The 21,438-nt window shown below is 46.8% G+C and overlaps 1 protein-coding gene across 1 annotated transcript in view; it reads left to right on the top strand.

Moving 5' to 3' along the window:
- LOC106593755 (DNA polymerase theta-like) overlaps positions 1-18,869 on the top strand; it is a 29,299-nt gene extending 10,430 nt beyond the window's left edge. The window contains 7 exon segments of the mRNA XM_045711551.1: positions 11,079-11,099; positions 11,102-11,234; positions 11,549-11,663; positions 15,795-15,996; positions 17,241-17,382; positions 18,045-18,191; positions 18,625-18,869. Of these exon segments, the coding sequence (XP_045567507.1) occupies positions 11,079-11,099; positions 11,102-11,234; positions 11,549-11,663; positions 15,795-15,996; positions 17,241-17,382; positions 18,045-18,191; positions 18,625-18,869 (1,005 nt within the window).
- The last annotated feature ends 2,569 nt before the right edge of the window (positions 18,870-21,438 follow it).

The following is a 21,438-nucleotide window of genomic DNA, read 5'->3' as shown; positions in this document are numbered from 1 at the left end:
TACCGGTACCCCCTGTATATAGTCTCCACATTGACTCTGTACCGGTACCCCCTGTATATAGCCTCCACATTGACTCTGTACCGGTACCCCCTGTATATAGCCTCCACATTGACTCTGTACCGGTACCCCTGTATATAGCCCCCCACATTGACTCTGTACCGGTACCCCCTGTATGTAGCCTCTACATTGACTCTGTACCGGTACCCCCTGTATATAGCCTCCACATTGACTCTGTACTGGTACCCCCTGTATATAGCCTCCACATTGACTCTGTACCGGTACCCCCTGTATATACCCTCCGCATTATCTCTGTACCGGTACACCCTGTATATAGCCTCCACATTGACTCTGTACCGGTACCCCCTGTATATAGCCTCCACATTGACTCTGTACCGGTACCCCCTGTATATAGCCTCCACATTGACTCTGTACCGGTACCCCCTGTATATAGTCTCCACATTGACTCTGTACCGGTACCCCCTGTATATAGCCTCCACATTGACTCTGTACCGGTACCCCCTGTATATAGCCTCCACATTGACTCTGTACCGGTACCCCCTGTATATAGCCTCCACATTTACTCTGTACCGGTACCCCCTGTATATAGCCTCCACATTATCTCTGTACCGGTACCCCCTGTATATAGTCTCCACATTGACTCTGTACCGGTACCCCCTGTATATAGCCTCCACATTGACTCTGTACCGGTACCCCCTGTATATAGCCTCCACATTGACTCTGTACCAGTACCCCCTGTATATAGCCTCCACATTGACTCTGTACCGGTACCCCCTGTATATAGCCTCCACATTGACTCTGTACCGGTACCCCCCTGTATATAGCCTCCACATTGACTCTGTACCGGTACCCCTGTATATAGCCTCCACATTGACTCTGTACCGGTACCCCTGTATATAGCCTCCACATTGACTCTGTACCGGTACCCCCTGTATATAGCCTCCACATTGACTCTGTACCGGTACCCCCTGTATATAGCCTCCACATTGACTCTATACCGGTACCCCTTGTATATAGCCTCCACATTGACTCTGTACCGGTACCCCTTGTATATAGCCTCCACATTGACTCTGTACCGGTACATCCTGTATATAGCCTCCACATTGACTCTGTACCGGTACCCCCTGTATATAGCCTCCACATTGACTCTGTACCGGTACCCCCTGTATATAGCCTCCACATTGACTCTGTACCGGTACCCCCTGTATATAGCCTCCACATTGACTCTGTACCGGTACCCCCTGTATATAGCCTCCACATTGACTCTGTACTGGTACACCCTGTATATAGCCTCCACATTGACTCTGTACCGGTACCCCCTGTATATAGCCTCCACATTGACTCTGTACCGGTACCCCCTGTATATAGCCTCCACATTGACTCTGTACCGGTACCCCCTGTATATAGCCTCCACATTGACTCTGTACCGGTACCCCCTGTATATAGCCTCCACATTGACTCTGTACCGGTACCCCCTGTATATAGCCTCCACATTGACTCTGTACCGGTACCCCCTGTATATAGTCTCCACATTGACTCTGTACCGGTACCCCCTGTATATAGCCTCCACATTGACTCTGTACCGGTACCCCCTGTATATAGCCTCCACATTGACTCTGTACCGGCACCCCCTGTATATAGCCTCCACATTGACTCTGTACCGGTACCCCTGTATATAGCCTCCACATTGACTCTGTACTGGTACCCCCTGTATATAGCCTCCACATTGACTCTGTACCGGTACCCCCTGTATATAGCCTCCACATTGACTCTGTACCGGTACCCCCTGTATATAGCCTCCACATTGACTCTGTACTGGTACCCCCTGTATATAGCCTCCACATTGACTCTGTACCGGTACCCCCTGTATATAGCCTCCACATTGACTCTGTACCGGTACCCCCTGTATATAGCCTCCACATTGACTCTGTACTGGTACCCCTGTATATAGCCTCCACATTGACTCTGTACCGGTACCCCCTGTATATAGCCTCCACATTGACTCTATACCGGTACCCCTTGTATATAGCCTCCACATTGACTCTGTACCGGTACCCCTTGTATATAGCCTCCACATTGACTCTGTACCGCACATCCTGTATATAGCCTCCACATTGACTCTATACCGGTACCCCCTGTATATAGCCTCCACATTGACTCTATACCGGTACCCCCTGTATATAGCCTCCACATTGACTCTGTACTGGTACCCCCTGTATATAGCCTCCACATTGACTCTGTCCCGGTACCCCCTGTATATAGCCTCCACATTGACTCTGTACCGGTACCCCCTGTATATAGCCTCCACATTGACTCTGTACCGGTACCCCCTGTATATAGTCTCCACATTGACTCTGTACCGGTACCCCCTGTATATAGCCTCCACATTGACTCTGTACCGGTACCCCCGGTATATAGCCTCCACATTGACTCTGTACTGGTACCCCTGTATATAGCCTCCACATTGACTCTGTACCGGTACCCCCTGTATATAGCCTCCACATTGACTCTGTACCGGTACCCCCTGTATATAGCCTCCACATAGACTCTGTACCGGTACCCCCTGTATATAGCCTCCACATTGACTCTATACCGTAACACCCTGTATATAGCCTCCACATTGACTCTGTACCGGTACCCCCTGTATATAGCCTCCACATTGACTCTGTACCGGTACCCCCTGTATATAGCCTCCACATTGCCTCTGTACTGGTACCCCCTGTATATAGCCTCCACATTGACTCTGTACCGGTACCCCCTGTATATAGCCTCCACATTGACTCTGTACCGGTACCCCTGTATATAGCCTCCACATTGACTCTGTACCGGTACCCCCTGTATATAGCCTCCACATTGACTCTGTACTGGTACACCCTGTATATAGCCTCCACATTGACTCTGTACCGGTACCCCCTGTATATAGCCTCCACATTGACTCTGTACCGGTACCCCCTGTATATAGCCTCCACATTGACTCTGTACCGGTACCCCCTGTATATAGCCTCCACATTGACTCTGTACCGGTACCCCCTGTATATAGCCTCCACATTGACTCTGTACCGGTACCCCCTGTATATAGCCTCCACATTGACTCTGTACCGGTACCCCCTGTATATAGTCTCCACATTGACTCTGTACCGGTACCCCCTGTATATAGCCTCCACATTGACTCTGTACCGGTACCCCCTGTATATAGCCTCCACATTGACTCTGTACCGGTACCCCCTGTATATAGCCTCCACATTGACTCTGTACCGGTACCCCCTGTATATAGTCTCCACATTGACTCTGTACCGGTACCCCCTGTATATAGCCTCCACATTGACTCTGTACCGGTACCCCCTGTATATAGCCTCCACATTGACTCTGTACCGGTACCCCCTGTATATAGCCTCCACATTTACTCTGTACCGGTACCCCCCTGTATATAGCCTCCACATTTACTCTGTACCGGTACCCCTGTATATAGTCTCCACATTGACTCTGTACCGGTACCCCTGTATATAGCCTCCACATTGACTCTGTACCGGTACCCCCTGTATATAGCCTCCACATTGACTCTGTACCGGTACCCCTGTATATAGCCTCCACATTGACTCTGTACCGGTACCCCCTGTATATAGCCTCCACATTGACTCTGTACCGGTACCCCCTGTATATAGCCTCCACATTGACTCTGTATCGGTACCCCCTGTATATAGCCTCCACATTGACTCTGTACCGGTACCCCCTGTATATAGCCTCCACATTGACTCTGTACCGGTACCCCCTGTATATAGCCTCCACATTGACTCTGTACCGGTACCCCCTGTATATAGCCTCCACATTGACTCTATACCGGTACCCCTTGTATATAGCCTCCACATTGACTCTGTACCGGTACCCCTTGTATATAGCCTCCACATTGACTCTGTACCGGTACATCCTGTATATAGCCTCCACATTGACTCTATACCGGTACCCCCTGTATATAGCCTCCACATTGACTCTATACCGGTACCCCCTGTATATAGCCTCCACATTGACTCTGTACTGGTACCCCCCTGTATATAGCCTCCACATTGACTCTGTCCCAGTACCCCCTGTATATAGCCTCCACATTGACTCTGTACCGGTACCCCCTGTATATAGCCTCCACATTGACTCTGTACCGGTACCCCCTGTATATAGTCTCCACATTGACTCTGTACCGGTACCCCCTGTATATAGCCTCCACATTGACTCTGTACCGGTACCCCCTGTATATAGCCTCCACATTGACTCTGTACTGGTACCCCCTGTATATAGCCTCCACATTGACTCTGTACCGGTACCCCCTGTATATAGCCTCCACATTGACTCTGTACCGGTACCCCCCTGTATATAGCCTCCACATAGACTCTGTACCGGTACCCCCTGTATATAGCCTCCACATTGACTCTATACCGTAACACCCTGTATATAGCCTCCACATTGACTCTGTACCAGTACCTACCTGTATATAGCCTCCACATTGACTCTGTACCGGTACCCCCTGTATATAGCCTCCACATTGACTCTGTACTGGTACCCCCTGTATATAGCCTCCACATTGACTCTGTACCGGTACCCCCTGTATATAGCCTCCACATTGACTCTGTACCGGTACCCCCTGTATATAGCCTCCACATTGACTCTGTACCGGTACCCCCTGTATATAGCCTCCACATTGACTCTGTACTGGTACACCCTGTATATAGCCTCCACATTGACTCTGTTCCGGTACCCCCTGTATATAGCCTCCACATTGACTCTGTACCGGTACCCCTGTATATAGCCTCCACATTGACTCTGTACCGGTACCCCCTGTATATAGCCTCCACATTGACTCTGTACCGGTACCCCCTGTATATAGCCTCCACATTGACTCTGTACCGGTACCCCCTGTATATAGCCTCCACATTGACTCTGTACCGGTACCCCCTGTATATAGTCTCCACATTGACTCTGTACCGGTACCCCTGTATATAGCCTCCACATTGACTCTGTACCGGTACCCCCTGTATATAGCCTCCACATTGACTCTGTACCGGCACCCCCTGTATATAGCCTCCACATTGACTCTGTACCGGTACCCCTGTATATAGCCTCCACATTGACTCTGTACTGGTACCCCCTGTATATAGCCTCCACATTGACTCTGTACCGGTACCCCCTGTATATAGCCTCCACATTGACTCTGTACCGGTACCCCCTGTATATAGCCTCCACATTGACTCTGTACTGGTACCCCCTGTATATAGCCTCCACATTGACTCTGTACCGGTACCCCCTGTATATAGCCTCCACATTGACTCTGTACCGGTACCCCCTGTATATAGCCTCCACATTGACTCTGTACTGGTACCCCCTGTATATAGCCTCCACATTGACTCTGTACCGGTACCCCCTGTATATAGCCTCCACATTGACTCTATACCGGTACCCCTTGTATATAGCCTCCACATTGACTCTGTACCGGTACCCCTTGTATATAGCCTCCACATTGACTCTGTACCGGTACATCCTGTATATAGCCTCCACATTGACTCTATACCGGTACCCCCTGTATATAGCCTCCACATTGACTCTATACCGGTACCCCCTGTATATAGCCTCCACATTGACTCTGTACTGGTACCCCCCTGTATATAGCCTCCACATTGACTCTGTCCCAGTACCCCCTGTATATAGCCTCCACATTGACTCTGTACCGGTACCCCCTGTATATAGCCTCCACATTGACTCTGTACCGGTACCCCCTGTATATAGTCTCCACATTGACTCTGTACCGGTACCCCCTGTATATAGCCTCCACATTGACTCTGTACCGGTACCCCCTGTATATAGCCTCCACATTGACTCTGTACGGGTACCCCCTGTATATAGCCTCCACATTGACTCTGTACCGGTACCCCTGTATATAGCCTCCACATTGACTCTGTACCGGTACCCCCTGTATATAGCCTCCACATAGACTCTGTACCGGTACCCCCTGTATATAGCCTCCACATTGACTCTATACCGTAACACCCTGTATATAGCCTCCACATTGACTCTGTACCGGTACCCCCTGTATATAGCCTCCACATTGACTCTGTACCGGTACCCCCCTGTATATAGCCTCCACATTGCCTCTGTACTGGTACCCCCTGTATATAGCCTCCACATTGACTCTGTACCGGTACCCCCCTGTATATAGCCTCCACATTGACTCTGTACCGGTACCCCCTGTATATAGCCTCCACATTGACTCTGTACCGGTACACCCTGTATATAGCCTCCACATTGACTCTGTACTGGTACACCCTGTATATAGCCTCCACATTGACTCTGTAACGGTACCCCCCTGTATATAGCCTCCACATTGACTCTGTACTGGTACCCCCTGTATATAGCCTCCACATTGACTCTGTACCGGTACCCCCTGTATATAGCCTCCACATTGACTCTGTACCGGTACCCCCTGTATATAGCCTCCACATTGACTCTGTACCGGTACCCCCTGTATATAGCCTCCACATTGACTCTGTACCGGTACCCCCTGTATATAGTCTCCACATTGACTCTGTACCGGTACCCCCTGTATATAGCCTCCACATTGACTCTGTACCGGTACCCCCTGTATATAGCCTCCACATTGACTCTGTACCGGCACCCCCTGTATATAGCCTCCACATTGACTCTGTACCGGTACCCCCTGTATATAGCCTCCACATTGACTCTGTACTGGTACCCCCTGTATATAGCCTCCACATTGACTCTGTACCGGTACCCCCTGTATATAGCCTCCACATTGACTCTGTACCGGTACCCCCTGTATATAGCCTCCACATTGACTCTGTACTGGTACCCCCTGTATATAGCCTCCACATTGACTCTGTACCGGTACCCCCTGTATATAGCCTCCACATTGACTCTGTACCGGTACCCCCTGTATATAGCCTCCACATTGACTCTGTACCGGTACCGCCTGTATACAGCCTCCACATTGACTCTGTACCGGTACCCCCCTGTATATAGCCTCCACATTGACTCTGTACCGGTACCCCCTGTATATAGCCTCCACATTGACTCTGTACCGGTACCCCCCTGTATATAGCCTCCACATTGACTCTGTACCGGTACCCCCTGTATATAGCCTCCACATTGACTCTGTACCGGTACCCCCTGTATATAGCCTCCACATTGACTCTGTACCGGTACCCCCTGTATATAGCCTCCACATTGACTCTGTACCGGTACCCCCTGTATATAGCCTCCACATTGACTCTGTACCGGTACCCCCTGTATATAGCCTCCACATTGACTCTGTACCGGTACCCCCTGTATATAGCCTCCACATTGACTCTGTACCGGTACCCCCCTGTATATAGCCTCCACATTGACTCTGTACCGGTACCCCCTGTATATAGCCTCCACATTGACTCTGTACCGGTACCCCCTGTATATAGCCTCCACATTGACTCTGTACCGGTACCCCCTGTATATAGCCTCCACATTGACTCTGTACCGGTACCCCCTGTATATAGCCTCCACATTGACTCTGTACCGGTACCCCCTGTATATAGACTCCACATTGACTCTGTACCGGTACCCCTGTATATAGACTCCACATTGACTCTGTACCGGTACCCCCTGTATATAGCCTCCACATTGACTCTGTACCGGTACCCCCTGTATATAGCCTCCACATTGACTCTGTACCGGTACCCCCTGTATATAGCCTCCACATTGACTCTGTACCGGTACCCCCTGTATATAGCCTCCACATTGACTCTGTACCGGTACCCCCTGTATATAGCCTCCACATTGACTCTGTACCGGTACCCCCTGTATATAGCCTCCACATTGACTCTGTACCGGTACCCCCTGTATATAGCCTCCACATTGACTCTGTACCGGTACCCCTGTATATAGCCTCCACATTGACTCTGTACCGGTACCCCCTGTATATAGCCTCCACATTGACTCTGTACCGGTACCCCCTGTATATAGCCTCCACATTGACTCTGTACCGGTACCCCCTGTATATAGCCTCCACATTGACTCTGTACCGGTACCCCCTGTATATAGCCTCCACATTGACTCTGTACCGGTACCCCCTGTATATAGCCTCCACATTGACTCTGTACCGGTACCCCCTGTATATAGCCTCCACATTGACTCTGTACCGGTACCCCCTGTATATAGCCTCCACATTGACTCTGTACCGGTACCCCCTGTATATAGCCTCCACATTGACTCTGTACCGGTACCCCCTGTATATAGCCTCCACATTGACTCTGTACCATAACACCCTGTATATAGCCTCCACATTGACTCTGTACCGGTACCCCCTGTATATAGCCTCCACATTGACTCTGTACCGGTACCCCCTGTATATAGCCTCCACATTGACTCTGTACCGGTACCCCCTGTATATAGCCTCCACATTGACTCTGTACCGGTACCCCCTGTATATAGCCTCCACATTGACTCTGTACCGGTACCCCCTGTATATAGCCTCCACATTGACTCTGTACCGGTACCCCCCTGTATATAGCCTCCACATTGACTCTGTACCGGTACCCCCTGTATATAGCCTCCACATTGACTCTGTACCAGTACCCCCTGTATATAGCCTCCGCATTGACTCTGTACCGGTACCCCCTGTATATAGCCTCCACATTGACTCTGTACCGGTACCCCCTGTATATAGCCTCCACATTGACTCTGTACCGGTACCCCCTGTATATAGCCTCCACATTGACTCTGTACCGGTACCCCCTGTATATAGCCTCCACATTGACTCTGTACCGGTACCCCCTGTATATAGCCTCCACATTGACTCTGTACCGGTACCCCCTGTATATAGCCTCCACATTGACTCTGTACCGGTACCCCCCTGTATATAGCCTCCACATTGACTCTGTACCGGTACCCCCTGTATATAGCCTCCACATTGACTCTGTACCGGTACCCCCTGTATATAGCCTCCACATTGACTCTGTACCGGTACCCCCTGTATATAGACTCCACATTGACTCTGTACCGGTACCCCTGTATATAGACTCCACATTGACTCTGTACCGGTACCCCCTGTATATAGCCTCCACATTGACTCTGTACCGGTACCCCCTGTATATAGCCTCCACATTGACTCTGTACCGGTACCCCCTGTATATAGCCTCCACATTGACTCTGTACCGGTACCCCCTGTATATAGCCTCCACATTGACTCTGTACCGGTACCCCCTGTATATAGCCTCCACATTGACTCTGTACCGGTACCCCCTGTATATAGCCTCCACATTGACTCTGTACCGGTACCCCCTGTATATAGCCTCCACATTGACTCTGTACCGGTACCCCCTGTATATAGCCTCCACATTGACTCTGTACCGGTACCCCCTGTATATAGCCTCCACATTGACTCTGTACCGGTACCCCCTGTATATAGCCTCCACATTGACTCTGTACCGGTACCCCCTGTATATAGCCTCCACATTGACTCTGTACCGGTACCCCCTGTATATAGCCTCCACATTGACTCTGTACCGGTACCCCCTGTATATAGCCTCCACATTGACTCTGTACCGGTACCCCCTGTATATAGCCTCCACATTGACTCTGTACCGGTACCCCCTGTATATAGCCTCCACATTGACTCTGTACCGGTACCCCCTGTATATAGCCTCCACATTGACTCTGTACCGGTACCCCTGTATATAGCCTCCACATTGACTCTGTACCATAACACCCTGTATATAGCCTCCACATTGACTCTGTACCGGTACCCCCTGTATATAGCCTCCACATTGACTCTGTACCGGTACCCCCTGTATATAGCCTCCACATTGACTCTGTACCGGTACCCCCTGTATATAGCCTCCACATTGACTCTGTACCGGTACCCCCTGTATATAGCCTCCACATTGACTCTGTACCGGTACCCCCTGTATATAGCCTCCACATTGACTCTGTACCGGTACCCCCTGTATATAGCCTCCACATTGACTCTGTACCGGTACCCCCTGTATATAGCCTCCACATTGACTCTGTACCGGTACCCCCTGTATATAGCCTTGCTATTGTTATTTAACTGCTGCTGTTGAATACTTTGTTACTTTTATTTTCTATTTTTACATGCCACTTAGTTTTATGTATTTTTCTTAAAACTTCTTAAAGCATTGTTGGTTAAGGGCTTGTAAGTAATCATTTCACTGTAAGGTCTTCTACACCAGTTGTATTCGGCGCATGTGACAAATAAAATCTTGATTTAATATCGGTAGAAATGGTAAGATAAATTGGCACTCTAAAATGGAAAAGGTTTCCGACCGCTGGTGTAGCCTATTAACGGAAAATTCAGGCGCAGCAGAATCTGCGAAGGCCAGCTGCAACAGCTGCAAAATCTATAAATATGCAGGTTTAAAAATATATACTTCTGTGTATTGATTTTAAGAAAGGCATTGATGTTTATGGTTGGGTACACGTTGGAGCAATGACAGTCCTTTTTCGCGAATGCAGCGATTATATGCAAAGCAGGACAGGCTAGATAAACTAGTAATATCATCAACCATGTGTAGTTAACTAGTGATTATGATTGATTGATTGTTTATTATAAGAAAAGTTTAATGCTAGCTAGCAACTTACCTTGGCTTCTTACTGCATTCGCGTAACAGGCAGGCTCCTCGTGGAGTGCAATGTAAAGCAGGTGGTTAGAGCGTTGGACTAGTTAACCGTAAAGTTGCGAGATCGAATCCCCCGAGCTGACAAGGTAAAAATCTGTCGTTCTGCCCCTGAACGAGGCAGTTAACCCACCGTTCCTAGGCCGTCATTGAAAATAAAAATGTGTTCTTAACTGACTTGCCTTGTTAAATAAAGGTCTAAAAAAATGTAACTTAAAAATAAAAAAAAATAGCAAATCGGTGGCCAAAAATACCGATTACCGATTGTTATATGAACTTGAAATCGGCCCCAATTAATCGGCCATTCCGATTAATCGGTCGACCTCTAGTTCTCAGTGTGTGTTTCGTTTCCAGAGTGTGTTCTCAGAGACAGTGTGTGTGTGTCCTGTCCAGAGTGTGTTCTCCGAGGCGGGGTGTGTGTGGAGGGCTACATGGGAGGCCGGGCTGCTCCAGGAGGTTTCAATAGTCTGGATATAGCAGTGTGTACTATAGAGAAGGCCAACTCCCTCCTCAACAGACTCATAGAGGAGGATTCCATGGACCTACTGGGTAGGTGTTGATGTTGAAACATGTACAGTATGTTGGCTAGGGTAGTGTAATAATCTAATCTGCTGTGTGTGTAGTGTAATAATCTAATCCGCTGTGTGGTAGTGTAATAATCTAATCCACTGTGTGTAGTGTAACAATCTAATCTACTGTGTGTAGTGTAATAATCTAATCTGCTGTGGTAGTGTAATAATCTAATCCACTGTGTGTGTAGTGTAATAATCTAATCTGGTGTGGTAGTGTAATAATCTAATCCGCTGTGTAGTGTAATAATCTAATCCGCTGTGTAGTGTAATAATCTAATCTGCTGTGTGTAGGTGTGGTAGTTGTGGATGAGCTTCACATGGTAGGAGACTCCGGTAGAGGATACCTGCTGGAACTACTGCTCACCAAGATCCGATACATCGCCCTCAAACACAACACCAACAACGGGTACGTCTGGGGGCGGGGTCTCTGTGTGTTCAACAAGGCTTCTGTTTGCAGCGAACACGTTGAACGGTTTGAATATACATTCCAAAATGCTACGGTGAAACCAGAAGTACGGTAATTTAGATTATGGTAATTCACCAGAACATTCAGATTATGGTAATTCACCAGAACATTCAGATTATGGTAATTCACCAGAACATTCAGATTATGGTAATTCACCAGAACATTCAGATTATGGTAATTCACCAGAACATTCAGATTATGGTAATTCACCAGAACATTTAGATTATGGTAATTCACCAGAACGTTTAGATTATGGTAATTCACCAGAACGTTTAGATTATGGTAATTCACTTTAACAGAACATTTAGATTATGGTAATTCATATTAACAGAACATTTACATTATGGTAATTCATTTTAACAGAATATGCAACTCCTGTAATGAAGCAGCCAAAAAAAAGTAATTTTTAAACATTTGCCAAAATGAAGACTTCAGATCATCAGCAAACAGTAGAAATTTGACTTCAGATTCTAGTAGGGTGAGGGCCGGGTGCTGCAGACTGTTCTAGTGCCCTCGCCAATTCGTTGATATATATATGTTGAAGAGGGTGGGGCTTAAACTGCATCCCTGTTTCACCTCACGACCCTCAGACCCTCAGACCCTCAGACCCTCAGGCCCTCATGACTCTCAGGCCAAATTGAGTCAAAGGCGTTTTTGAAATCAACAAAACATGAAAAGACTTTGCCTTTGTTTTGGTTTGTTTGTTAATTAGGGTGAATACATGGTCTATCGTACGGTAATTTGGTAAAAAGCCAATTTGACATTTGCTCAGTACATTGTTTTCACTGAGGAAATGTACGAGGCTGCTGTTAATGATAATGCAGAGGATTTCCCCAAGGTTGCTGTTGACGCATATTCCATGGAAGATATTGGGGTCAAATTTGTCTCCACTTTTGTGGATTGGGGCGATCAGTCCTTGGTTCCAAATATTGGGGGAGATGCCAGAGCTGAGGATGATGTTAAAGAGTTTTAGTATAGCCAATAGGAATTTGTGGTCTGTATATTTTATCATTTCATATAGGATACCATCAACACCACAGGCCTTTTTGAGTTGGAGGCTTTGTATTTTGTCCTGTAGTTCATTCAGTATAATGTGTTCTTGATCTCTCTCTCTCTATGTACAGTGCCTTGCGAAAGTATTCGGCCCCCTTGAACTTTTCGACCTTTTGCCACATTTCAGGCTTCAAACATAAAGATATAAAACTGTAATTTCTTGTGAAGAATCAACAACAAGTGGGACACAATTATGAAGTGGAACGAAATTTATTGGATATTTCAAACTTTTTTAACAAATAAAAAAACTGAAGAATTGGCCGTGCTAAATTATTCAGCCCCTTTACTTTCAGAGCAGCAAACTCTCTCCAGAAGTTCAGTGAGGATCTCTGAATGATCCAATGTTGACCTAAATGACTAATGATGATAAATAGAATCCACCTGTGTGTAATCAAGTCTCTGTATAAATGCACCTGCTCTATGATAGTCTCAGAGGTCCGTTTAAAGAGCAGAGAGCATCATGAAGAACAAGGAACACACCAGGCAGGTCCGAGATACTGTTGTGGAGAAGTTTAAAGCCGGATTTGGATACAAAAAGATTTCCCAAGCTTTAAACATCCCAAGGAGCACTGTGCAAGCGATAATATTGAAATGGAAGGAGTATCAGACCACTGCAAATCTACGAAGACCCGGCCGTCCCTCTAAACTTTCAGCTCATACAAGGAGAAGACTGATCAGAGATGCAGCCAAGAGGCCCATGATCACTCTGGATGAACTGCAGAGATTTACAGCTGAGGTGGGAGACTCTGTCCATAGGACAACAATCAGTCGTCTACTGCACAAATCTAGCCTTTATGGAAGAGTGGCAAGAAGAAAGCAATTTCTTAAAGATATCCATAAAAAGTGTCGTTTAAAGTTTGCCACTAGCCACCTGGGAGACACACCAAACATGTGGAAGAAGGTGCTCTGGTCAGATGAAACCAAAATCTAACTTTTTGGCAACAATGCAAAACGTTATGTTTGGCGTAAAAGCAACACAGCTCATCACCCTGAACACACCATCCCCACTGTCAAACATGGTGGTGGCAGCATCATGGTTTGGGCCTGCTTTTCTTCAGCAGGGGCAGGGAAGATGGTTAAAATTGATGGGAAGATGGATGGAGCCAAATACAGGACCATTCTGGAAGAAAACCTGATGGAGTCTGCAAAAGACCTGAGACTGGGACGGAGATTTGTCTTCCAACAAGACAATGATCCAAAACATAAAGCAAAATCTACAATGGAATGGTTCACAAATAAACATATCCAGGTGTTAGAATGGCCAAGTCAAAGTCCAGACCTGAATCCAATCGAGAATCTGTGGAAAGAACTGAAAACTGCTGTTCACAAACGCTCTCCATCCAACCTCACTGAGCTCGAGCTGTTTTGCAAGGAGGAATGGGCAAAGATTTCAGTCTCTCGATGTGCAAAACTGATAGAGACATACCCCAAGCGACTTACAGCTGTAATCGCAGCAAAAGGTGGCGCTACAAAGTATTAACTTAAGGGGGCTGAATAATTTTGCACGCCCAATTATTCTGTTTTTTATTTGTTAAAAGAGTTTGAAATATCCAATAAATTTCGTTCCACTTCATGATTGTGTCCCACTTGTTGTTGATTCTTCACAAAAAATTACAGTTTTATATCTTTATGTTTGAAGCCTGAAATGTGGCAAAAGGTCAAAGTTCAAGGGGGCCGAATACTTTCGCAAGGCACTCTATCTCTATATCTCTCTCTCTATCTATATATCTCTCTCTCTATCTATATATCTCTCTCTATCTCTATATCTCTCTCTCTATCTATCTCTATCTCTATATCTCTCTCTCTATCTATCTCTATCTCTATATCTCTCTCTCTATCTATCTCTATATCTCTCTCTCTATCTATATATCTCTCTCTCTCTATCTATCTCTATCTATATATCTCTATATCTCTCTCTCTATCTATCTCTATATCTCTCTCTATATATCTCTATATCTCTCTCTCTCTCTATATATCTCTATATCTCTCTCTCTATCTATCTCTATATCTCTCTCTCTATCTATCTCTATATCTCTCTCTCTATCTATCTCTATATCTCTCTCTCTATCTCTCTATATCTCTCTCTCTATCTATCTCTCTATCTATCTCTATATCTCTCTCTCTATCTATATATCTCTCTCTCTATCTATCTCTATCTATATATCTCTATATCTCTCTCTCTATCTATCTCTATATCTCTATCTATCTCTATATCTCTATCTATCTCTATATCTCTCTCTCTCTCTCTATCTATCTCTCTCTCTCTATCTATCTCTCTCTCTATCTATCTCTCTCTCTATATATCTCTATATCTCTCTCTCTATCTATATATCTCTATATCTCTCTCTCTATCTATCTCTATATCTCTCTCTCTATCTATATATCTCTCTCTCTATCTATCTCTATCTATATATCTCTATCTCTCTCTCTATCTATCTCTATATCTCTCTCTCTATCTATATACCTCTCTCTCTATCTATCTCTATCTATATATCTCTATATCTCTCTCTCTATCTATCTCTATATCTCTATCTATCTCTATATCTCTCTCTATCTATCTCTATATCTCTCTCTCTCTCTATCTCTCTCTCTATATATCTCTATATCTCTCTCTCTATCTATATATCTCTATATCTCTCTCTCTATCTATCTCTATATCTCTCTCTCTATCTATCTCTATATCTCTCTCTCTATCTATCTCTATATCTCTCTCTCTATCTATCTCTCTATCTATCTATCTCTATATCTCTCTCTCTATCTATATATCTCTCTCTCTATCTATCTCTATCTATATATCTCTATATCTCTCTCTCTATCTATCTATCTCTATATCTCTCTCTATCTATCTCTATATCTCTCTCTCTATCTATCTATCTCTATATCTCTCTATATCTCTCTCTCTATCTATATATCTCTATATCTCTCTCTATCTATCTCTATATCTCTCTCTATCTATCTCTATATCTCTCTCTCTCTATCTCTCTCTCTATCTATCTCTATATCTCTCTCTCTATCTAGCTCCTTATCAGAAGGTGTCCAAATCGTGGGTATGAGCGCCACCCTCCCAAACCTGTCCCTGCTGGCTGGGTGGCTGGATGCTGAGCTTTACCAGACAGACTACAGACCCGTCCCCCTGAAGCAGAGGCTCAAGGTGGGGAACAGCATCTACGACTCCAGCCTCTCTCTGGTCCGAACCTTCAAGCCCCTGATCACTGTTAAGGTAGGAGTCAGGGAACAACAAGTTACTGGGCTGTTGTTATGGTCTTTATTGCTGTTCCTAGGATAAAGAGGATGTTGTGATATTTATTTATTTTATTTTATATATCTATTACCGTTTATATAAAGAGACAAAAGTTTGGGGTTACTTAGAAATGTCCTTGTTTTTTAAAGAAAAGTACAATTTTTTGTCCATTAAAATAACATCAAATTGATCAGAAATACAGTGTAGACATTGTTAATGTTGTAAATGACTATTGTAGCTGGAAACGGCTGATTTTTAATAGAATATCTACATAGGTGTACAGAGGCCCATTATCAGCAACCGTCACTCCTGTGTTCCAGTGGCACGTTGTGTTAGCTAATCCAAGTTTATCATTTTAAAATGTTAATTGATCTTTAGAAAACCCTTTTGCAAATATGTTAGCACAGCTGAAAACTGTTGTTCTGATTAAAGAAGCAATAAAACTGGCCTTCTTTAGACTAGTTGAGTATCTGGAGCATCAGCATCTGTGGGTTCGATTACAGGCTCAAAATGGCCAGAAACAAAGACCTTTCTTCTGAAACTCGTCAGTCTATTCTTGTTCTGAGAAATGAAGGCTATTCCATTCGAGAAATTGCCAAGAAACTGAAGATCTCGTACAACGCTGTGTACTACTCCCTTCACAGAACAGAGCAAACTGGCTCTAACCAGAATAGAAAGAGGAGTGGGAGGCCCCGGTGCACAACTGAGCAAGAGGACAAGTACATTAGAGTGTCTAGTTTGAGAAACAGACGCCTCACAAGTCCTCAACTGGCAGCTTCATTAAATAGTACCCACAAAACACCAGTCTCAACGTCAACAGTGAAGAGGCGACTCCGGGATGCTGCCCTTCTAGGCAGAGATGCAAGGAAAAAGCCATATCTCAGACTGGCCAATAAAAATAAAAGATTAAGATGGGCAGAAGAACACAGACACTGGACAGAGGAACTCTGCCTAGAAGGCCGGCATCCTGGAGTCGCCTCTTCACTGTTGACGTTGAGACTGGTGTTTTCTGGGTACTATTTAATGAAGCTGCCTGCTCCACAAAACATCAGAGGAGTTATTGACACAGTGTGATGACCTTTAAATATGTAATGTGTGTGTGTGTGTGTGTGTGCGTGTGTGTGTGTGTGTGTGTGTGTGTGTGTGTGTGTGTGTGTGTGTGTGTGTGTGTGTGTGTGTGTGTGTGTGTGTGTGTGTGTGTGTGTGTGTGTGTGTGTGTGTAGGGCGATGAGGACCACATACTGTCTCTATGTTATGAGACAGTGAGTGAAGGTCACTCTGTCCTCCTGTTCTGTCCTTCCAAGAGCTGGTGCGAGAAACTGTCGGACAGTATTGCTAGAGCGTTCTACAACCTCAGACACACAGGTACACACACACACACACACACACACACACACACACACACACACACACACACACATGCCAAGAGTGTTCAAAGCTGTCAAGGCAAAGGGTGGCTACTTTGAAGAATCTCAAATATAAAATGTATTTTCATTTGTTTAACACTTTTCTTTGGTTACTACATGATTCCATAATGTGTTATTTCATAGTTTTGATGTCTTCACTATTATTCTACAATGTAGAAAATAGAGTAAAACCCTTGAATGAGTCAGTGTGTCCAGACTTTGGTTCTGTATATACACACACCCTTAGAGTCCTGTTTCATTGCTTCATTATTATTATCAGAAGATATACAGTGAGAGGGGATCAAATACTTATTTCCCTCATTAAAATGCAAATCAATTTATAACATTTTTGACATGCGTTTTTTCTGGATTTTATTGTTGTTGTTATTCTGTCTCTCACTGTTCAAATAAACCTACCGTTAAAATTATAGACTGATCATTTCTTTATCAGTGGGCAAACGTACAAAATCAGCAGTGGATCAAATACTTTTTTCCCCCAACTGTACATCTTTTAGAAATGTCTAGCAAGTTGATTTAACGTTTTAGAGAAGATGATTGAGAAGATAATTGGCTGCTCAGTTATGGACTGTATGTGATACAGATGTATTTATCTCGTCTCAGGTGGGCAGAATGGCTCAGCGCTCCAGCCTGTGGCGTTGGACCAGGGGGGAGTAGTGGATGTGTTAGCCCAGCTCAGACGCACCCCAGCTGGGTTAGACCCGGTCCTGCAACGCACCGTGCCCTGGGGGGTGGCCTTCCACCACGCTGGTACACACACACACAGACAGCACACAGACAGACAGCACACAGACAGACAGCACACAGACAGACAGCACACAGACAGACAGCACACAGACAGACAGACACGCAGACAGACAGACACGCAGACAGACAGACACGCAGACAGACAGACACGCAGACAGACAGACACGCAGACAGACAGACACGCAGACAGACAGACACGCAGACAGACACGCAGACAGACACGCAGACAGACACACAGACAGACACACAGACAGACACACACACACAGACACACACACAGACACACAGACACACACACAGACACACAGACACACACACACAGACCAGACAGACACACAGACAGACAGACACACAGACAGACACGCAGACAGGCAGACAGACAGACAGTTGTAATGTTAATGTGATGTTAATGTGATGTTAACACTCGTCTCTGCAGGTTTGACGTTTGATGAGCGAGACGTGTTGGAGGGAGCGTTCCGAGGGGGCGTGGTCAGAGTGTTGGCGGCGACCTCAACCTTGTCATCGGGGGTCAACCTGCCTGCGCGCAGGGTTATCATACGAACTCCGACCTTTAATGGTCGTCTGCTCGACCCCCTGACCTACAGACAGATGGCCGGACGCGCTGGGAGGATGGGAGTCGACACTGAGGGTGAGGAGGGGGAGGATGGGAGTCGACACTGAGGGTGAGGAGGGGGAGGATGGGAGGATGGGAGAATGGGAGTCGACACTGAGGGGGAGGAGGGGGAGGATGGGAGTCGACACTGAGGGTGAGGAGGGGGAGGATGGGAGAATGGGAGTCGACACTGAGGGTGAGGAGGGGGAGGATGGGAGTCGACACTGAGGGGGAGGAGGGGGGGGATGGGAGTCGACAATGAGGGTGAGGAGGGGGAGGATGGGAGTCGACACTGAGGGGGAGGAGGGTGAGGATGGGAGTCGACACTGAGGGGGAGGATGGGGAGGATGGGAGTCGACACTGAGGAGGGGGGAGGATGGGAGTCGACACGGAGGGGGAGGATGGGAGTCGACACTGAGGGCGAGGAGGGGGAGGATGGGAGTCGACACTGAGGGTGAGGAGGGGGAGGATGGGAGTCGACACTGAGGGGGAGGAGGGGGAGGATGGGGAGGATGGGAGTCGACACGGAGGGGAGGATGGGAGTCGACACTGAGGGGGGAGGAGGGGGAGGATGGGAGTCGACACTGAGGGGGAGGAGGGGGAGGATGGGAGTCGACACAGGGGGAGGAGGGGCAGGAGGGGAGTCCAGTACAGGACAGTGTCACAAGGCTACATAGTCATAGGATTAGGCGTCACAGTGTGGGTGCAAAATGCGATCGTTCGTCTCTTGAGTTGAACGGTAATATTACACGGGTCATTTTCCATAGTCTTTCCGTATCCTCTTGACGTACTGCACAGAGCAGGGAATTATTACCAGCTCACTGTCTATAGGCCACTGAAAACCTAGTGTTTTAAAGATCCTATCACTCTCTATCTTAGGCGTACATGCTGTGAGATCTGGTTAGAACCTGTTCTCGTTTGTAATAGTTTTCTAAGGAAGTGGAACCAATCACCCCGTATCTTTTTTCTTAGCTTACCTCCCCAGGAATGGGCTTTAGCTCTCGCTGTATAGAGGAAGTATATATAAACAAAACTGTGTCATTTGTAAATTAACATATTCCTTATGAGTTCAGTCTGATTGCTTGAACGAGTTTTCCTCAACAACAACTGGAGTGAATCCACAGCCGTCCTCCTTCAACTGGAGTGAATCCACAGCCGTCCTCCTTTAACTGGAGTGAATCCACAGCCGTCCTCCTTTAACTGGAGTGAATCCACAGCCGTCCTCCTTTAACTGGAGTGAATCCACAGCTGTCCTCCTTCAACAACTGGAGTGAATCCACAGCTGTCCTTCAACTGGAGTGAATCCACAGCTGTCCTCCTTTAACTGGAGTGAATCCACAGCCGTCCTCCTTCAACTGGAGTGAATCCACAGCCGTCCTCCTTCAACTGGAGTGAATCCACAGCCGTCCTCCTTTAACTGGAGTGAATCCACAGCCGTCCTCCTTTAACAACTGGAGTGAATCCACAGCCGTCCTCCTTTAACTGGAGTGAATCCACAGCCGTCCTCCTTCAACTGGAGTGAATCCACAGCCGTCCTCCTTCAACAACTGGAGTGAATCCACAGCCGTCCTCCTTCAACTGGAGTGAATCCACAGCCGTCCTCCTTCAACTGGAGTGAATCCACAGCCGTCCTCCTTCAACTGGAGTGAATCCACAGCCGTCCTCCTTTAACTGGAGTGAATCCACAGCCGTCCTCCTTCAACTGGAGTGAATCCACAGCCGTCCTCCTTTAACAACTGGAGTGAATCCACAGCTGTCCTCCTTTAACTGGAGTGAATCCACAGCCGTCCTCCTTTAACTGGAGTGAATCCACAGCCGTCCTCCTTTAACTGGAGTGAATCCACAGCCGTCCTCCTTTAACTGGAGTGAATCCACAGCCGTCCTCCTTTAACTGGAGTGAATCCACAGCCGTCCTCCTTCAACTGGAGTGAATACACAGCCGTCCTCCTTCAACTGGAGTGAATCCACAGCCGTCCTCCTTCAACTGGAGTGAATCCACAGCCGTCCTCCTTTAACAACTGGAGTGAATCCACAGCCGTCCTCCTTTAACAACTGGAGTGAATCCACAGCCGTCCTCCTTTAACAACTGGAGTGAATCCACAGCCGTCCTCCTTTAACTGGAGTGAATCCACAGCCGTCCTCCTTTAACTGGAGTGAATCCACAGCCGTCCTCCTTTAACAACTGGAGTGAATCCACAGCCGTCCTCCTTTAACAACTGGAGTGAATCCACAGCCGTCCTCCTTTAACTGGAGTGAATACACAGCCGTCCTCCTTCAACTGGAGTGAATCCACAGCCGTCCTCCTTTAACAACTGGAGTGAATCCACAGCCGTCCTCCTTTAACAACTGGAGTGAATCCACAGCTGTCCTCCTTTAACTGGAGTGAATCCACAGCCGTCCTCCTTTAACTGGAGTGAATCCACAGCCGTCCTCCTTTAACTGGAGTGAATCCACAGCCGTCCTCCTTTAACTGGAGTGAATCCACAGCCGTCCTCCTTTAACTGGAGTGAATCCACAGCCGTCCTCCTTTTACTGGAGTGAATCCACAGCCGTCCTCCTTTAACTGGAGTGAATCCACAGCCGTCCTCCTTTAACTGGAGTGAATCCACAGCCGTCCTCCTTCAACTGGAGTGAATC

Source organism: Salmo salar, unplaced genomic scaffold (genome assembly GCF_905237065.1).
Source record: "Salmo salar unplaced genomic scaffold, Ssal_v3.1, whole genome shotgun sequence".
Taxonomy (NCBI): Eukaryota; Metazoa; Chordata; class Actinopteri; order Salmoniformes; family Salmonidae; genus Salmo; species Salmo salar.
This window is presented reverse-complemented; position numbering and strand designations above follow the sequence as displayed.